This window comes from Morone saxatilis, unplaced genomic scaffold, assembly GCF_004916995.1.
Source record: "Morone saxatilis isolate NCDOM2014 unplaced genomic scaffold, NCSU_SB_2.0 Contig15, whole genome shotgun sequence".
Taxonomy (NCBI): Eukaryota; Metazoa; Chordata; class Actinopteri; family Moronidae; genus Morone; species Morone saxatilis.
In genome coordinates this window covers 10,452,682-10,468,544 of record NW_023339707.1, presented here as the reverse complement: position 1 = coordinate 10,468,544, position 15,863 = coordinate 10,452,682, and the positions used below count along the sequence as shown (strand labels likewise).

Genomic DNA, 15,863 nt, shown 5'->3' with positions numbered 1-15,863 from the left:
ATCTCTCTATCTAACCTTTATGAGCCAAGATCCAGCTCCACTCAATTAAGCCCAGCCTTGCCTTTTGAACTGTCGTCTTGAAGGGTTTCTGCTAGCTGCACTGTTCTCAAGCTGCGGGGGGAAACCTATTTGCCTCTGCTAATCCTCTTTTCCTGCCTTTTTTCTCCTTTTTCTCTATGCCTGTCTGTGTTTTCCTTTCCTCCTTATTTTCCTCCTCCTATTTCTTCTCTCTTTATCAGTTCCAGCCCTGTTGAACATAAGCTCTTATGTGAGTGACACCTTTGCCAAAATCAGCTGGACTGCCAGAGAAGAGCAGCAGGACTCGCAGCTTTATGTGGCTTATATGAATAACCGTAAGCTACTTTTCCTGTCCCCGCCTTGCTAAACATTTACATGAATTTTAGGTGGCATCGTGTTAAGGTGTAACTAGGAGGTTTTATATAAACATCTAAAAATATGTTATAAGCCTAAAGTCTGCTTGGCTCCTTCCATCATTTCCACGATTGCCTCAGAATGTATTAAGATGTATTCAAAGTTATATATAGTCCAACAAATACATTTAATAACTTAAGAACCATTTATTACATGGCAACAGCTCATCCTATCTTCTTTTTCGATAGCATGAATGCTAATACAGACTTGCTGCTTGTGCACTTCTTGTGCTTGGCTGTGCAGGAGATGGTAACTGGCGGATTTCAGAGGCTGTAAACACTTCTCAAAGTTTCCACATAATTGATGGGCTCAAACCCGGAGCGGTGTACACCGTACGCCTCATGGCCAAGAGGCTGCTCGATAACGCTAGCATTTTTGAAGACGTTATCCAGACTCGAGTCAAAGGTGAGAGGAGAAAAAAGTGACGCAGTTGATAGAGTTTAGTGATTTGGCTTCTAACCTGCAATAACAATATAAGCATATCATCAACAAATTGATATTGACTGAGGTGAATGTGTGCGTCTGTTTATTTGTCTTGTATCTCTGTTCATTTGTTTTGTTTTCTTCCTATCTAATATTCTTTCAGAAGAGATATAGAGTGTTATAGCTGAAGGGAATGTGAGTCAAATACGACGTGAGAACATCTTCTCAGACTAGAATCTATCATGTTTTTCTGTTTTCAGTCAAATATAAAGTTGTATGAAGAGTGCTTGAGGGGACTGCCATATTCAAATACACCAATGTGTAAAGACAACCCTTGAGCTCTGTGTGTCTTTGCTGTTTTTGTTCTCAGGTGCAGAAGGTCGGCGAGGCGACTTATCAACCCAGGGCTGGTTCATTGGGACCATGTGTGCTGTGGCACTCCTCACCCTCGTTGCTCTCATGGCCTGCTTTGTGCGGAGAAACAAAGGTGGCAAGTATGCAGGTACGCCGCCGCCACCACAGCGTCAAGACATGTTCTCCATGGAAAAAGGTCAGTTAGTATTTGACCAGGGTTGGGTCCCCTTGTTGTTTTGCTTCAGGAAGTGAATCAAATTTGAACTTTGAAGACACCAATCTGACTTGGTTATAAGAAGCTTAATTTTTGTCTAAATTTTCACCAGTTTATCAGGATGATACTTTGTTTTGACTTTTGAAATGATTTTGGTTGACTTCCTGAAAGAATTAAAATCTGCAACGGGCCTCAACCCTGACCCCTACCCTGTTTGGAAAAGCAATTAGCATGCACGTTGGACACCCACGCATGCTCACCCTGCCCCCAATATCACTAACCCCAAATGAACTTGTCTATGACATGCTTGCAGCTAGTCTAGATTTACTGCATGCATAATAATTTGTGTGGCCCGTTAGTTCTGCCTGGTACCTCTGATTACATATCATGTCAAGCCAGACGAGTGGGAATCAGCTGGCTTTGTTCCACACCTCCCCACCCCTCACCTGTGCAGACATTCCTGGCTCTTCCCCTGCTCTTTTGTGCTACCTCGTATCAGAGCCAAATTCAGTCACAATGGTACATACCTGCAAAGTGTCTCCTCACTCGGTTTCTTTCCTCTCAACCTGCTTTCCCGTCGTCTCCCCACCACTCGTCTCCCCACCACTGCAGTAGCTTTTGACATGAAGCACTGAATATTTCATCAGCTTCTTTGGATTCCCCCTTTGCCCATCTTGCTTTTTTCATAAAACCCTTCTTTTGTCTCTCTTGAAAGCAACTGGTATTTTTTTAAAGCATATTTACTCAAAGACCTGATGTGTAGCACTTTGTGAGAAGCTTTCACTGTACAGACTAGATATAATGTTTACACAGTCATATAACTCTTACATACCATACACACGTAATGTAAAAATTCTAATAATTTTTTTCTGTACATCTGAGGTTGATTAAAACCAGCAAAATACAGCTGCTACTGTTTGAGTTATTTCCCTTTGGTAAATGTTAAAGACAGGAATCTTATAGTTATTTGAATTCGAAGCATTACCAATTATTTTATGTCCCAACGGTGCAAGTAATATGTAATTACATCTATGGATGAAAGTGCTACTCTTTAACAATGGTCCTAAGATGTCTTTCCTGCCCCCTTTGCAGTGAAAGAGAAGGAAGACCTCCACCCTGACGTGGAGTCACACAGAATGAATGATGACACCTTCTGTGAATACAGGTGAGCCGTACTCCTGCTCTGCAGAGGAAAGCTGCAGTGCCAAAGTGTGCTGAGGAAATGACATTTTTTATCTCCTCCAAATGCATTCTGTTGTAGCAATATTAATCTAACAAGCGTATGTTAAATATTTTCTGGCTGTGAAACTCATTTTTCATGTGTCACAGTAATGTTTTCTCTCCCGTCCCAAAAGCAAACAATGCATTCATGAGCTTTACCAGGATCAGCCTAGAAGCCACTGTTCTCGTCAAGTAATGGGCTAGGTAATCAAACGGTGTGGTTAAGAGTAGTGGGTAACAAAATCTTTGCTCCCCTTTAGTTGAAAGTATGTGCTTTTACTTTGTTGTCAGATTCTGATTTAAGTGTGTGAGTCAGCTTGGTCCTGTAGGCATCAGTAGGTTTTGTGTTACAATGTGTGTGTGTGTGGGTGTGTATATGAATGAATTTTTTTATATTCAACTGTCATACACCCAAAGGTGCCCAGCCGTTACCTTCACAACACATTATATCAGATACAAACTTGAATTTAACATCAGTGTTCTCATAATTTAACAACAACCGATACATGTCAAATATATGTATACATGTAATGTAATATACATTCATCTGTCATATCAAACATACATTTTCAGGAAAAGCTTTATGTGAAGCTCATGATAATAGGACAATAGAATATAAAATGCAGTTCATTCTCGGCCTCATCCAAATCACTTAAGTGACACTTTCTGTCCTCCTCTGGGACTGAAGGAAAGCATCCAATTTCCACAACCAAAGGAAGGATGCCTGATTTTAAGCCCAAATAGACCCTGGAGCTCTGGTCAGGTTAAGGGAGATATATTGCCTGGTTTGTGTGCTTATATACATGCATATACACTCATTCTGTGTCAAGGGATGTTGCATAATTTATTATATGTAAGAATAATAAATATGTAATGTCTGGTTACACTTTGAAAATAAAGCTTGCTGAGGTAGCAATTTTAGTTTAGGAAACTAAACTAATTGGTTAGGGTTTGAAAAAGATTGTACTTGACAAGCCAACATTGACATTTGGTTTCACTCGGGACTCTTGGGAGAAAGTCCTGTGTGTTTAAACCTCCTCCAAATGTAGTCTTTGTCGCTCTTTATACTGCTGCTGGTGCTGCACCTTGAGAAACGCGTGTAGTTTCTGGGGGAGTCAAAACTTAAAGTAAGACACGGTATTCTCTGCTAAATAGGCGGGTCTGTTACACGGTTTGGCCATGAGACTGAGCTGTACATGCACCTAATATATAGTCAGAATTGCTAAATCAAAATCTTTGACTAGTGTTGGTAGAAAAAGGTAACAAAAGCAAAGAAACATGGCAGTAATGTATAGGATATAGCTGAAGACGTCTAAAGGTGCGGCCAGTCCAGCCTTCAGCCCATAAAGACTTCTTTCCACTCTGAACTGAATAGATGAGATGTCACGAGTCCAACATGTGTATTAAATATGCAAAAATAAACTCGTGTCATTTTGAGTTAATATCTGATGAAGAATATCTGATGTTTTGAATATGTAATTGCTTGTTTAGTTGTTTAGTTAGTTTATCATTTATCGCAGGCTGGAGCTCGCAAACAAAATTAAATTCAGCAGTCGCTGGTGCTTTACTTGAAGTGAATTGCAGGATGGAGCAAAAAGATTGGTGGTACTGTTCCACCACTTTGCAACCAAGACATATCTTAGACAACAGCTGTAATGCTATTAATTATTTAAGCTCTTAAATCAGCTATCGAGGTTATGTGTTAGCCACCTCTAATGTAGAAGAAATGTATTTGAGGAGACTGGGTGTTAGTGAAACATGAAATGCTGCTGTAGTGCCTAGTTGCTTATCTGGTGTTGTGACAGACTTAGATTAAGACGTATTCAGTGGAGTATCTACAATACAGGCCACATTTTTAATTTCAACAGAGGACGCTTCGACTGCAGACACACACATTGATTCTGGGTGTACATTAATTGCTGATGGAAAATATCTTAGATTCAATAAAAAAGGCATAAACTAAGCATGGTAAATGGGTGGGAAAACTGAGCCTTTAAGCCAGAAGCAGAGAGCTGTTGTACTTTATAATAGCTGTTGAATTTCCATTGTTTGCATTGTTTAGCTGCTACGGTGACAGTTTAGGGAAATCAACTGAATCCTATTTTGCTTGACAGCACTGCAGCAACTGTGTGACAATGCCGTGTTTGTTTGTGCACACGCAACAGAAATCACCTAAAATAGCCTCTTCTGTCTGCTTTGATTCTGCTCGTCATCATATTATTTAGAACATGATTACTCACAATTGGGCGGTTCCTGCCAATTGCCTCCTAAGTTTCTTGCCAAGACTGAGTCTGTTTAACAACGAAGAATGCATTGTCTCCAGTCCTGTTTATAGATTATATCATAGATTATAGATTCATTTAAAGATGTAATGAATAACTTTTTACTGTCCCATAGCTCCAAATGACGATGTTTGTGTAAAATATGGGATATGGGATAGGGCTGTTGATCAGTATTGCTGTACATATGCTGAGACAGCTTTCAAACACACCTATCAAGCAGTGCTTATATGATCATATTATGGCGATTAGTTATTGAGTTTTTTGTTTTACATGTGTGTGATTCATTACAGTGGATGATGGTTTTATTGTATTTACTATCAATTTTTGGATGATGTAATTTGCCACAGTTGTGATATATACATTAATAATGTGGTATTGATTTTAGCTCTGATACCAAGATTACTTTGGAGCTTATCAGACAGAAGAAGCTGTGATAATATGAGTTGGTGCAGATGTTTGGCTCCGACTATCTGTTTAGAATGCCTCTCATGGTTGGTTTCATGAGGCTGTTCTGACTACTGTCCCCCCAGAGTGCCCTTAGCCTCACTATGATGTTGTTTTCCTGGCTTTAGAGCTGGATTCAGGGCTCTCTTGTGCCCTTTGAATCTCTAATGGCAATAGACCACCCACTGGTATGTCACGTGTCTGGGGAGCTGACAAGTGGTAATTATGCTTCAGACGATTTCTCTTTTGAGACAGCCCTCTGCTGCCTTGCCCCTCTGTCCACTGCTAGAACAGCAGGTGTCATAGCTGGAGTAGGCTGTTAGCCAATAGTGTGATGCAATTTCTTCCTCAGCTACTTTATCTGTTGTTGTTTTTGTTTACCGCCACTCATTTCCCCCCTAATCTTAGCTCTCCTCCTTTCATATTTTATATGCAATTGGGGAGATGGCAGCAGATGTGGTAAGGTTTTTCTTCTTGCAAAGAGGGAGGGGGAAAAAAAACCTCCTTCTACCTGAAGTTTTTGTGCTGCCCCAGCATGGGTCAATGGCAAGACAAATTTAATTACCTTCTGTCTGGTGATGTGCCTCCATCGCTCACCTGTTTGTGAGGCCCAAGGAACTGGCTGCGACTGAGCTGGAACCCGACCAAGGTACTGACGGAGAGCCGGGGCTCAAAAGCACTCAGACCCATTTTATCACTGTATTCAAAGTCACTGTGGGCGTGCTGCAGCGCCATTCCACTGCTCTTAGATAACAGCCACTTATCTTCAGCGCTCTAGAGTCGTCAGAGAACGAAGGTTTGATAAGAGTTGAAATGCGGACCTTATGTGGCTTGCATGGTAAACAGCCTCATGAAATAGAACGGATAAGATTGGTTATTAAAAATCCCAGTGAAGGAGACCCAATTTGTAATCTTAGCTTGAACCTTTCTCCTGTGCTAAAATGCTGCTCAAAATATCAAGCTTGTATTTGACACAGGTGTCAACTACAGTACGCCTCAAATGGCCCTATCACACGCCAGCCACCTGAGCGCCGTCTCTGAACGCAGGCGCTCTGTGTTATGAATACTAAACCAAAGGAGAGAAAGAGGGGTTACCAAACATGGATGGTTTAGGGAATTAGAAAAGAGGACAGGGAGGAAAAATATCCTCAGCGTTTTGAGGTGACCCCGCGTCTTGTACTGAGACACCTGCGAGTTGGCCAGTTGCCCGGCCCTTAAATTGGCATCTAATCTCCTCAGCCCGCGTGTGGGCCCCTCGGGAATACCAGGAATGACAGGCTGTTTGTCTGGGATTGCATATGCCCCCCAATCTCTTTTGCTCTCCCCACACACACATACACACATATACACACCTCCCACTCGTCGTCTTTCTCACTGCACACTGGCAATTTCCATCGCTGGTTCTAAAGAGATTTGAAATTGCCTTTGGTCCTGAAGCCTTGGCAATTAGCAATTAGTGAAGTGATTGTAGCAAGCCCTCTCCGCCTCCCTTGTGCTCCCTTTCCTACTGTGCAGCCGCCGCATCCACCCCTGCCTACCGCCTGTAGTGATGTATTGAAACCATAAGAACTTTGTGTGTGTGTGTGTGTGTGTTCGTGCAGCCAAGCATTTAATAGTCTATATGTACTGTACAGGCTCTGTAGGCTGTCTAGCTTTTGGTTATGTGTGATATTGTGTGTCAACAGCCTCTTAGGGCCACATGTGTTGCTTTTGAACATCTGCCTGATGTACTATACAATGTTTTTGTTTATTCACTGCATCACTGACCCCGGCCATCCTTCTCTGTTGTTGATGGCAGTGACAGCGACGAGAAGCCACTGAAGGGCGGGAGCTTGTGTTCTCTGAATGGCGATGGCGCGTTGGGGGACAGCATCAGCAGAGACAGCCTGGTTGACTATGCGGACGGGGAAGGAGAATTCAATGAGGATGGTTCATTTATCGGAGAATATTCCGGACGAAAGCACAGAGGCTCTGTTAGTGAGCCCAGTGGACCCAGCCCAGTCACTGCATAAAGCCAGGCTCCAGTTGAAACGGTCTACTTCAAATCCTTTCAAGATACTTTTATAAATTCAGCTTCTGTGGCATTAAATATAGCTTGAATAGCCAAATATGGGGGAATAAAAATGACTCAAATGTGCAGGCTGTTTTTTTTTATTTTTACATTAGGCAGACGTTTTGCCCTGGGACTGGAAAAGAAATAATAAATCCACCATACACATCCATGTGAATACCATGCATGTCTTTGTACATACTGTGAGAGAATGAGCTGTATCATTTGAGTGATTCATGATTTTATTAATGATAATAAAGTGTTTTTTATACCTACTATCAGCCACAATCTGCAGCGGTGTACTTTAATTTTGTTCTTTCACAAAGATCAGCAATTATTTTCCATGATGTAAAAAGCACTGATCACCATTTCCTTACACTGTGGATGAGAATAACACATACAGTAGAGATATATTATATATTATTATAACAATACTGATGATACCTTTTATAACATTAAACATATTTTTGAGCTTTTTTTTTAAATAAAGCAGAGCACAGCATGAGCATCAGAACAACATGAACACAAGAGCAGTATCAAAAAGTATCAAATTAGCAAACCATGCCCCTTGGGAATTTCAGCATGGCCACATGAGTTGTTTAGCAAGAAGGTTAAAGTGAAAAGTGCATTGCTGCATTTATATATGGAGGGTAATCATGAATACATCAAAAAACTCGTCAAAACTAAAATTTGTGAATGAGGCCTTAGGCGAAAGATTTCACCGAAGGACCTACGTTTGAAACTAAAGCAATTTTTTTTAATCATGCGCCATTATTGTGCTTGATATCACAGGGTGAATAACCCTGCATCCCTTTAAAATTATCAGGCAGCTCTGCTATTTATTATCTTAAAATTGTTAGTTGGGTACTTCCTTTCCAGTCTTTTTTTAACTTGCAGTGATTCATCAGTTTCTATTTGCTGCTCCTTCTCTGTAATTTCAAAAGCACACACTTAGATGGTAAGCTAAGTGGAGATGTCCTTCCACTGAACATGGAATGTGAATACACTATAACAAAAATTCCTTCCTTGTCTTAGGGTTTTCCAAAATTATACAGTTTGTTCACAAATTAAGCACAGAGTGATATTGGATGGTTACAAACAGGACTGAATCAAGCTTTTTATCCTTAAAGGTCAAATGCATTGCAAAATCCCGCAAAATATTTTTCCCGGTATCTCTGCAATACACGCCGTGAATCTTCACATGCATAATGCACGTTGCTAAAATATTCATCAAAGATACAACTCAAATAAAGAAAGAGATGTGACCTATTCAACAATCTTACTTACACAGATGTGTTAAAACAGGAGACAGCAGTGTTGCTGGCTACAAAGTACTAAATGTTTCATTGACTATGGGCTCTTTTAAGATACAAAGTCCTCTTTAAAAGCAAAGAAGATTCTTAAAAAACAATGAGATCCGGTTTGATGTGTAACTTTGTCGACAATAAAGAGATTTATTCAAACAAAAGAGGAAAAAAAAGCCATATGACAGAAAGTTTAGCTAGTCAACACTGTAGTCAATCTCTTTGCCGTTACAGGGAAATCTTTTAAAGGTTCAGATAATTGGAGCCAGGTCCCAAGGCTCCAATTATCTGAACCAAAGCGCTGCACGCTCTCCCATTCAATTTCTAAGGGGAAAATATAGCACCTTTGATGAGGCAGAAATCCCAGCTAACGAAGATGGGAGATGATCGACTCATCCGTCATTTGGTGGGAGCCTCTTTAAATCCCTCTGAAACAGCCCAGCTACCCCTCCGATTGACTCCACTGTTTTTCAGCCTTTCAATAAAAATGCTCAGCGGTTCATAAGGACATTTTTTTTCCATATTAACCATATTTGTTGGTCCCAAAATGAACCGAAAGCTAACAACCATGCACACAGTTAGAAAATATCCTCTGTCACAGTCTGATAATGTACTAAAGGACAAGCCTTTACAGAACAACAATGTTTATTTGACTTAATTTCAGCTTGTTCAAATCCTTTCACCTCTTTCACTGGACTTCCTGCATATCTCTAAAATACCTCGGAGGCCCTTATCTTCCATTTGAAATTTACAGCCTTTGTGCAGCTGTATAGTCTGTCTATAGCCTGGCATTGTAGCTGTAATCAAGCCGGACTTGGGATACTGGAGTTGAAAAGCACTCCATGCCTCATGGCAAGATAAAGGTCATTTAAAGAGATAATCCCTGTATTGTCAGGGATTACGCCCTCATCCTTTTTAAAATTGCTTTCTCCGTGGAACGTTAAAACCTCTAAACAACAACAAAAGATTACTCTAGTCAAAGCCCCCCAGAGTGTCACACAAGCAGCTTTTTTCCTCCACTAAATCAATTTCGGGAATGTGCAGGTGACCCTTTCAAAAGTCAAAATAGCCTTAGTTTGGATAGAGCGACGGTCAAGATGTTAACATCGCCTGAATCCACGTTGAATGGAACAGCCTTGTTTGTTGCATGATGTTTTGCCCATGTTATCACCAGCGGATGCTGCACACTCACACACAACTCTGAGCCCAAAGCGGATCACTTCCTTTCAGTCGATTTGATCGGAGCTGATATTTAGGCTAAGTGCCTTGGAAATTGCCTGGTGGGAGGAAATCGATAGCATACTCACACATGCTGCGAGTTCAACCCAGTAACCACCATGGGCTGTAATCACTCAGTGTTGCATCAACTTTAAACCAACTGAAGACGCTGCAAGAACAAAACAAAACAGTAGCATACGGGGGAAGATTTGCAGTTTTTCAGGGTGCAAGATACTGAGTCTGTGCTGTAACTGCCCAGTAAAGAAGAAGGTAGCGTGGCCATGTAGATCTCATCAATAATAAACACTGCCGGGTTCACTGGAAGGGGAATTGTGACAGGTGTTTCCGGACATGCTCTTATGGAAGACCTTCTTCTCCTTGGCAGCTTTTGAAGAGTGCAGTTAAAGCATTTGCGGAGAAATTGGTATCAGGAGTTAAACCACTGTCACGGCTCCTGCTTTTTTTTAAAGGGACAAGCAGTCACTCGGTCCTATTGAGAGCGACACACAAACTCTCTCAAGGACAAGCTTTGAGCACTTTACCAGAGAAAGGGGTTAAGGGTGGGTGGAGAAAACGGTGGTTGGGTATTGAAGGTTATTTGAATGCACTCTCTTTATTCAGCAACATTGCAGATGAAGAAAAGGAGCTCAGAAAGCCGGCTCATGACCTTGAATCACAGTCAGAGTGACAGTGTTTTATCTTCTATATTCTTCCAATGGCCTTCACTCTTTGTCTGCACTTTTTTAAAAGTGGATGTGGGATGAATGCCCGGGCTTACCTTTTTTTATAAAATCCAAAGCCGACTAACAAGAAAAAAGACACAGCAAGACGAGCAAGACATCAACATCTAGACAGGTATTCAAGCTGTTGTTGCCTTTCAATAAATCTTGCTAACCTGTAGCTTCTGTTGATTCCATATACAAAAAACTTAAATACATTTAAATGTATCAAAAGCTAAAATCAAAGTTGTCCACCATCGCAATAACACCCTGAAAAACTCCCATCTAATTTAGGTCTCAGGCGTCCACCTCCCTTTTCTGCTCATTCTTTTGTCATCCCAACATGGTGCTATACTCACCTTCTGCTCAAATTTAATTTGTCTCACTAGAATGCAAATGGAATGGAATGATTCTGCATACAGAGAATCCTTTTAGAGGGCTATTATTTCCCTGGTAAACTGCTTTAGATGCAAGCCCAGACACTCTCAAATGCCAGCCAGCAATTGAGTGGATGTTTGTGCATGTGTGTGTGTGTGCTTGTGCGTGTGTGAGACAGGGTATGAGTAGAGCAGGAGGATGCAGAGACACTCAGCCATGGCAGAAACTAATGAGACATGCATTGGTAATATGATTACAAAGTCAGCCTGGCTATGTCAGAGACCAGGGGGGCGCCTAAGAGACATCTGCACAGGACAAAGTGGACACTGGGATGTTCAGTTGTACTGAGTCTGCATTACATTACTGTTCCTGTAAGTGATTGGCAGCCATAGCAGAAGATAATATGATGCTCACACTGGTTGTCATTCAGATAGTAAGAACACTTACATCAAGGAAATGGAGCTTGATGAATGATGATATGAAACAACTCAGGTGTGCGTACCGTTCGGGCCCTTTTAGGTCAACACGTCTTGAGTTTGATCCAGCAAAGGATTTCATCTAGACTACTGCTGGAGGATTAGATAAGAGACTTGTAAGTGCTGTGTGGGTGGTGAATAATTCTCACCTTTCTTTCTTAGCCCGGGGCTGTCAAAGCAAAAAACTTGGCACAAACCACAATCTATACACAATACGCAAGTCTGCTTAAAGTCCCTGCGACAGAACCATGTGAAAAATGGCATCCGTAAATTGCACAGCTGAATTCGGAACATAATCAAAAAATTGTGTTTGAACACTCTACCTGCTCACCTGCAGTGATGGTTTTAATGTTATTTTTAGTGCATCAAAATGCTTGTTAATAACAATTCAATTGGTCTATTTTAAAAAACAGAACACAAGTGCAGTAGAGTGTTTCTTTTTTTTCTTTTTCTTTGTAGGCAGTAATCAGACTCTGGTACTGTACAAACAACCCCGGAAAAAGACAAATTGAGTTTGAAACCTTATCCTGATATCCGGTTTTAGTCTTAAGTACGAAAGGTTGGTGGCGGCAAGACAGAAGTGCATCTCCTGTACTTTGCAAACTAATTAAATGTGTTATTTCAATTTGCTGAGGTCTGTTAATAAGCAAATGATGAGCAGCCCTGGATATCAAACAGAAGGGAGAGATACTTCAACGTCAGTTTTTATTTTTCCAAAGCAATTCTTTTTCTATGAATTTGTTCCTGCGGTGTGTTTCTCATGGAACACCACTCTTGAATTATTCATGAAGCCTTCATTAAAACACCTCCATTTGCATAACACACACAGGGCCGCATAAGATGCATTAGGGCGTTTGATCCTGGTGTACATGTCAAATAATTTAACACAGAACTGGACCGCCAGAGAGCCCAGAAACACGGACCTTTAAATGTCTCAAAGTAAATTGATAATAAACCTTGCTCGGCTTAAAGTTTGAAATGAAAAATTATCATGCAGAGTTGTAAGTGGGTCAGAGTGGACCCCTTTGGTGCAGTAACCCACTTGAAGAAGTAAATAAAGTATGATAAAGGAGTTGTGATTCTGGAGGACATTAGTGTTTCTCTGGAGAAACTACTGCATTGTGATTTATTATAATAATTATTTTGATGGGGGCAATGACAGTTGTTTGTCAAATGTGGTTTTCCAGACGTATCTATAATGATAGAGCAAATGTTATTACATTTTCATTTCAGTCACACCCGTTTGCAATCCTACACCGAGCTAACCCCTCACACATTCACCTGTACATCCATCATATTTATAATGCTTTTCTGGTTGTTCCTCCCTGGTTGCAGCAATCTGGCTAATGAGCACAGATTGGATGATAAAAGCTGCATTGAAAAGACAGGTGTAACCACCGGCCTTTGTTTTCAAATCACAGTTACAGCTGAACTTCATTAATATTGGTAGCTCCAACTGGGGACATGTCAAATGTGAATTCAGTTGCCACCTGCCTGCTACACACACACACAGACACACATACATACATGCACACAGGGCCAGATTCTGAGGCAGAGCCATGTTTCATCTTTTTGTGTCTAACAGAGTCTGTATAGTATGTGACACTGATTCCACCTGCCATATATCCATTAGTGTAGGTTTTGTGGTTCTCTCAGTAGAGTAAATGCTGCCGGTAGCTGTGTAACTCCATACCTGTTTCCTTCGCAAATGTAGTGAGATCATAACACTCTATGTGAGCATGCTAGCATTGTAACACATCGATGTCATGCATTTATTTATTATTACAGTCATGTGCAGTAATGGGACATCGAGAACTTGGCAAAAACAAGCCAGCTAGCCGATCGTGCTAAAATAACTTGTTTATCTTATATTTTGTGCTGTGTGAGCTGACCTTGGCAAGCCAACTGCACGGCTGATCAGTAGCCTATGCTCTATCCAGAGAATAAAAAGCAGCATAGAAATACATTCTTTTCATCTCTGTAACATATTTTACAGATATAGACATTGGAGCTGTTATGAAAGGTATAATGCTGATAGGACTATGAACAGATCCTTTTCAGTGTCTATTTTTGCTGGGAACTGGGCAATGCTCGCTGTAAAAAATATGCAAAACCACAATCCTCTGGTGAAGTGTTGCCAGAGCCGCACATGAGCACGTGAGAGGCAAGGCTCAAGCAGGTAGTGTGGCTGCTCTAACATGTTAACATGGGTGCAGAAATAAAAACCAAGATGTTCCACCATCACATACATTGCAGACACAGGCAGTATGGGCCGGGCTTTAGAAGTGAATATACATACTGCAATACAGTGGAGATGTGAGGGAACTATCCACCATCAGAATAAGCAACTCTGAACTTTCATAAGTGAAAGTAGAGACTTTGACATACCCTGAAGGAGTCAACTACAACAATGGTAAAAAAAAAATGTAAGTTAAAGATCCCCGCCAGACATCTATTAAGATATTTAGAAATAGTCTGCTTGGAACAATAATGTGTTTCTGACATGTTTTTTTCCACAAAAAAGTATAATTTTCACATTACTACTACTCCTTCTACCTCATTAAGAATTCCAAAATCAATCAATATGCAATTTTTTTTTTCCCAATAGGAACAGGAAGAACATTGTAGGGGGGACTTAAATTTTACTATGTGAGTTTGAGTTCTGCTTTGGTTAATATTTAACCACCTTAATGTTATATGGGAGTGACTGGAAAATCTGAAAACATGACATGAATGAGGTTGCACTGCCACAAATGCTGCGATCAAAGATGGAAGCTTCCAAATCTAAACTCTAAATGTTAGATTTAACATGTTTTTTTTTCTCGTCACACCTTGAATTTTGAGGAAAACAACGTCTGATTTGGACCACTTGTACCCATAGTGTGACCATACCCTGATATTTCTTATCCGATACCTGTCATTGGATTTGTTTACTTATGATTCCTCCCGGAGCTGGCCATCTTTGGCTCTTTGCAAAGCAGAAATGTTGCAGTCATAATACCCAATGTGTTTATGTGAGGTTTTGCTTGTTTTATAATTTTTTTTATTTTGTTGTTCTTTTTACATTGCAATCGTTAAAATGCGTGGAGAGAGAGAGTGTAATGGATGAAAATGGCAAGTAAAACTGGTGCAAAAGGCGTCATTTGGCCAGAGATAATCATGCAATCGACTCTTAAATCCTGGTGGAGCACTAACATGAGAGCCTGCATATTTGGTTCTTTCAATTCCACTCAACACAGGGCTGATTACTGTAATGGCTTTGTCCTGTAATACACCATGAAAATACTTGATCCTTTTGTATTCTGTGTACCAATACTGCTAAACATAAAAAAACACACACACACACACACACGCAAGCACATGCACACAATGGAGCAATAAGCACAGATGGGTATTATGTGTTTAGTGAGGTTTTCTGTCTCTCACTGTCTTGCTTTATTGCAATCTTTATTATAATCATGTGATGCCCCCCTCAAGGCACACACAAATACTTCTATCTGTTAAAAGCTCAAGCTGGTAGTGGTAGTAATGAACAATGTGGTGTGGCAGCACTACAGCATGTATGTTACTGCTTGCGTCTTTAGTTGATTTCTCTGTAAATCAACTGCTGCCACTTGAATAATGAATAATCCTTTGTAATGTTTTGGAACAAACTAAATTAACAAAACTCTCAAGCAAAATGGCAGAAACTATGAACAGTTGACTGTGAGTTAGAGTGCCAACACCATCTGATGTCTCCAATGAATCAGAGAGGATTTATTGTTCAGCAAAGAACTTTGGGATCTGGGGGATGTAAGCTGTGTGTCAGAATGTTACAATTATTAATCATGTATTTCATCAGTATGTTGTATTTGAATACCACCTGTAATTAAGTAATTAGCAAAAATGTTTAATATTACACTAGAGATTAAAGAAGATTGAGCTACATATGCCATGATCTGTATAAGTGAAATGGAAATTGAGCTCTTGCAGCTGCAATTCCAGTTACGGTGTAGATACAGGTGCTCCTCAGACCTGTTGTGTCTTCACAACTCACATAACTCTCTGTCTGGAAGTGCTTTTTCCATATAGAAAAGAGAAAATGCTGCAAAATGCAACTCTTTTGTGTCACCTCTTTGAATGGTTTAATGGTACCCAATTGGAGAATTAGCGCAACCATCCATTAACCTGCTAAGCACAACTGTTTTTTCCTTTTGTTTTGCACAATACCCTGTAACGTTGCTCATGTACAGTTATATTACAGTCATATTCAACTTTATTGTATAAAGTGTATATATTTTAGATTCTAGATTTCTATTATATATTTTTGGTTAAAATATGTGCTAACTAATTCAACTGCTAAAGGCCT

The 15,863-nt window shown here is 40.4% G+C and overlaps 1 protein-coding gene across 3 annotated transcripts in view; it reads left to right on the top strand.

Moving 5' to 3' along the window:
- LOC118324684 (neural cell adhesion molecule L1-like protein) overlaps positions 1 to 7,696 on the top strand; it is a 49,485-nt gene extending 41,789 nt beyond the window's left edge. For 2 of the 3 annotated variants that reach the window (XM_035657132.1, XM_035657133.1), the window contains exons 24-26: positions 1,226 to 1,405; positions 2,516 to 2,588; positions 7,169 to 7,696. In XM_035657132.1, the coding sequence (XP_035513025.1) occupies positions 1,226 to 1,405; positions 2,516 to 2,588; positions 7,169 to 7,382 (467 nt within the window). In that variant the 3' untranslated portion in view covers positions 7,383 to 7,696. The remainder of the gene's footprint in view (positions 1 to 1,225; positions 1,406 to 2,515; positions 2,589 to 7,168) is intronic. The other variant, XM_035657134.1, reaches the window with a different exon arrangement.
- Positions 7,697 to 15,863: the final 8,167 nt, after the last annotated feature.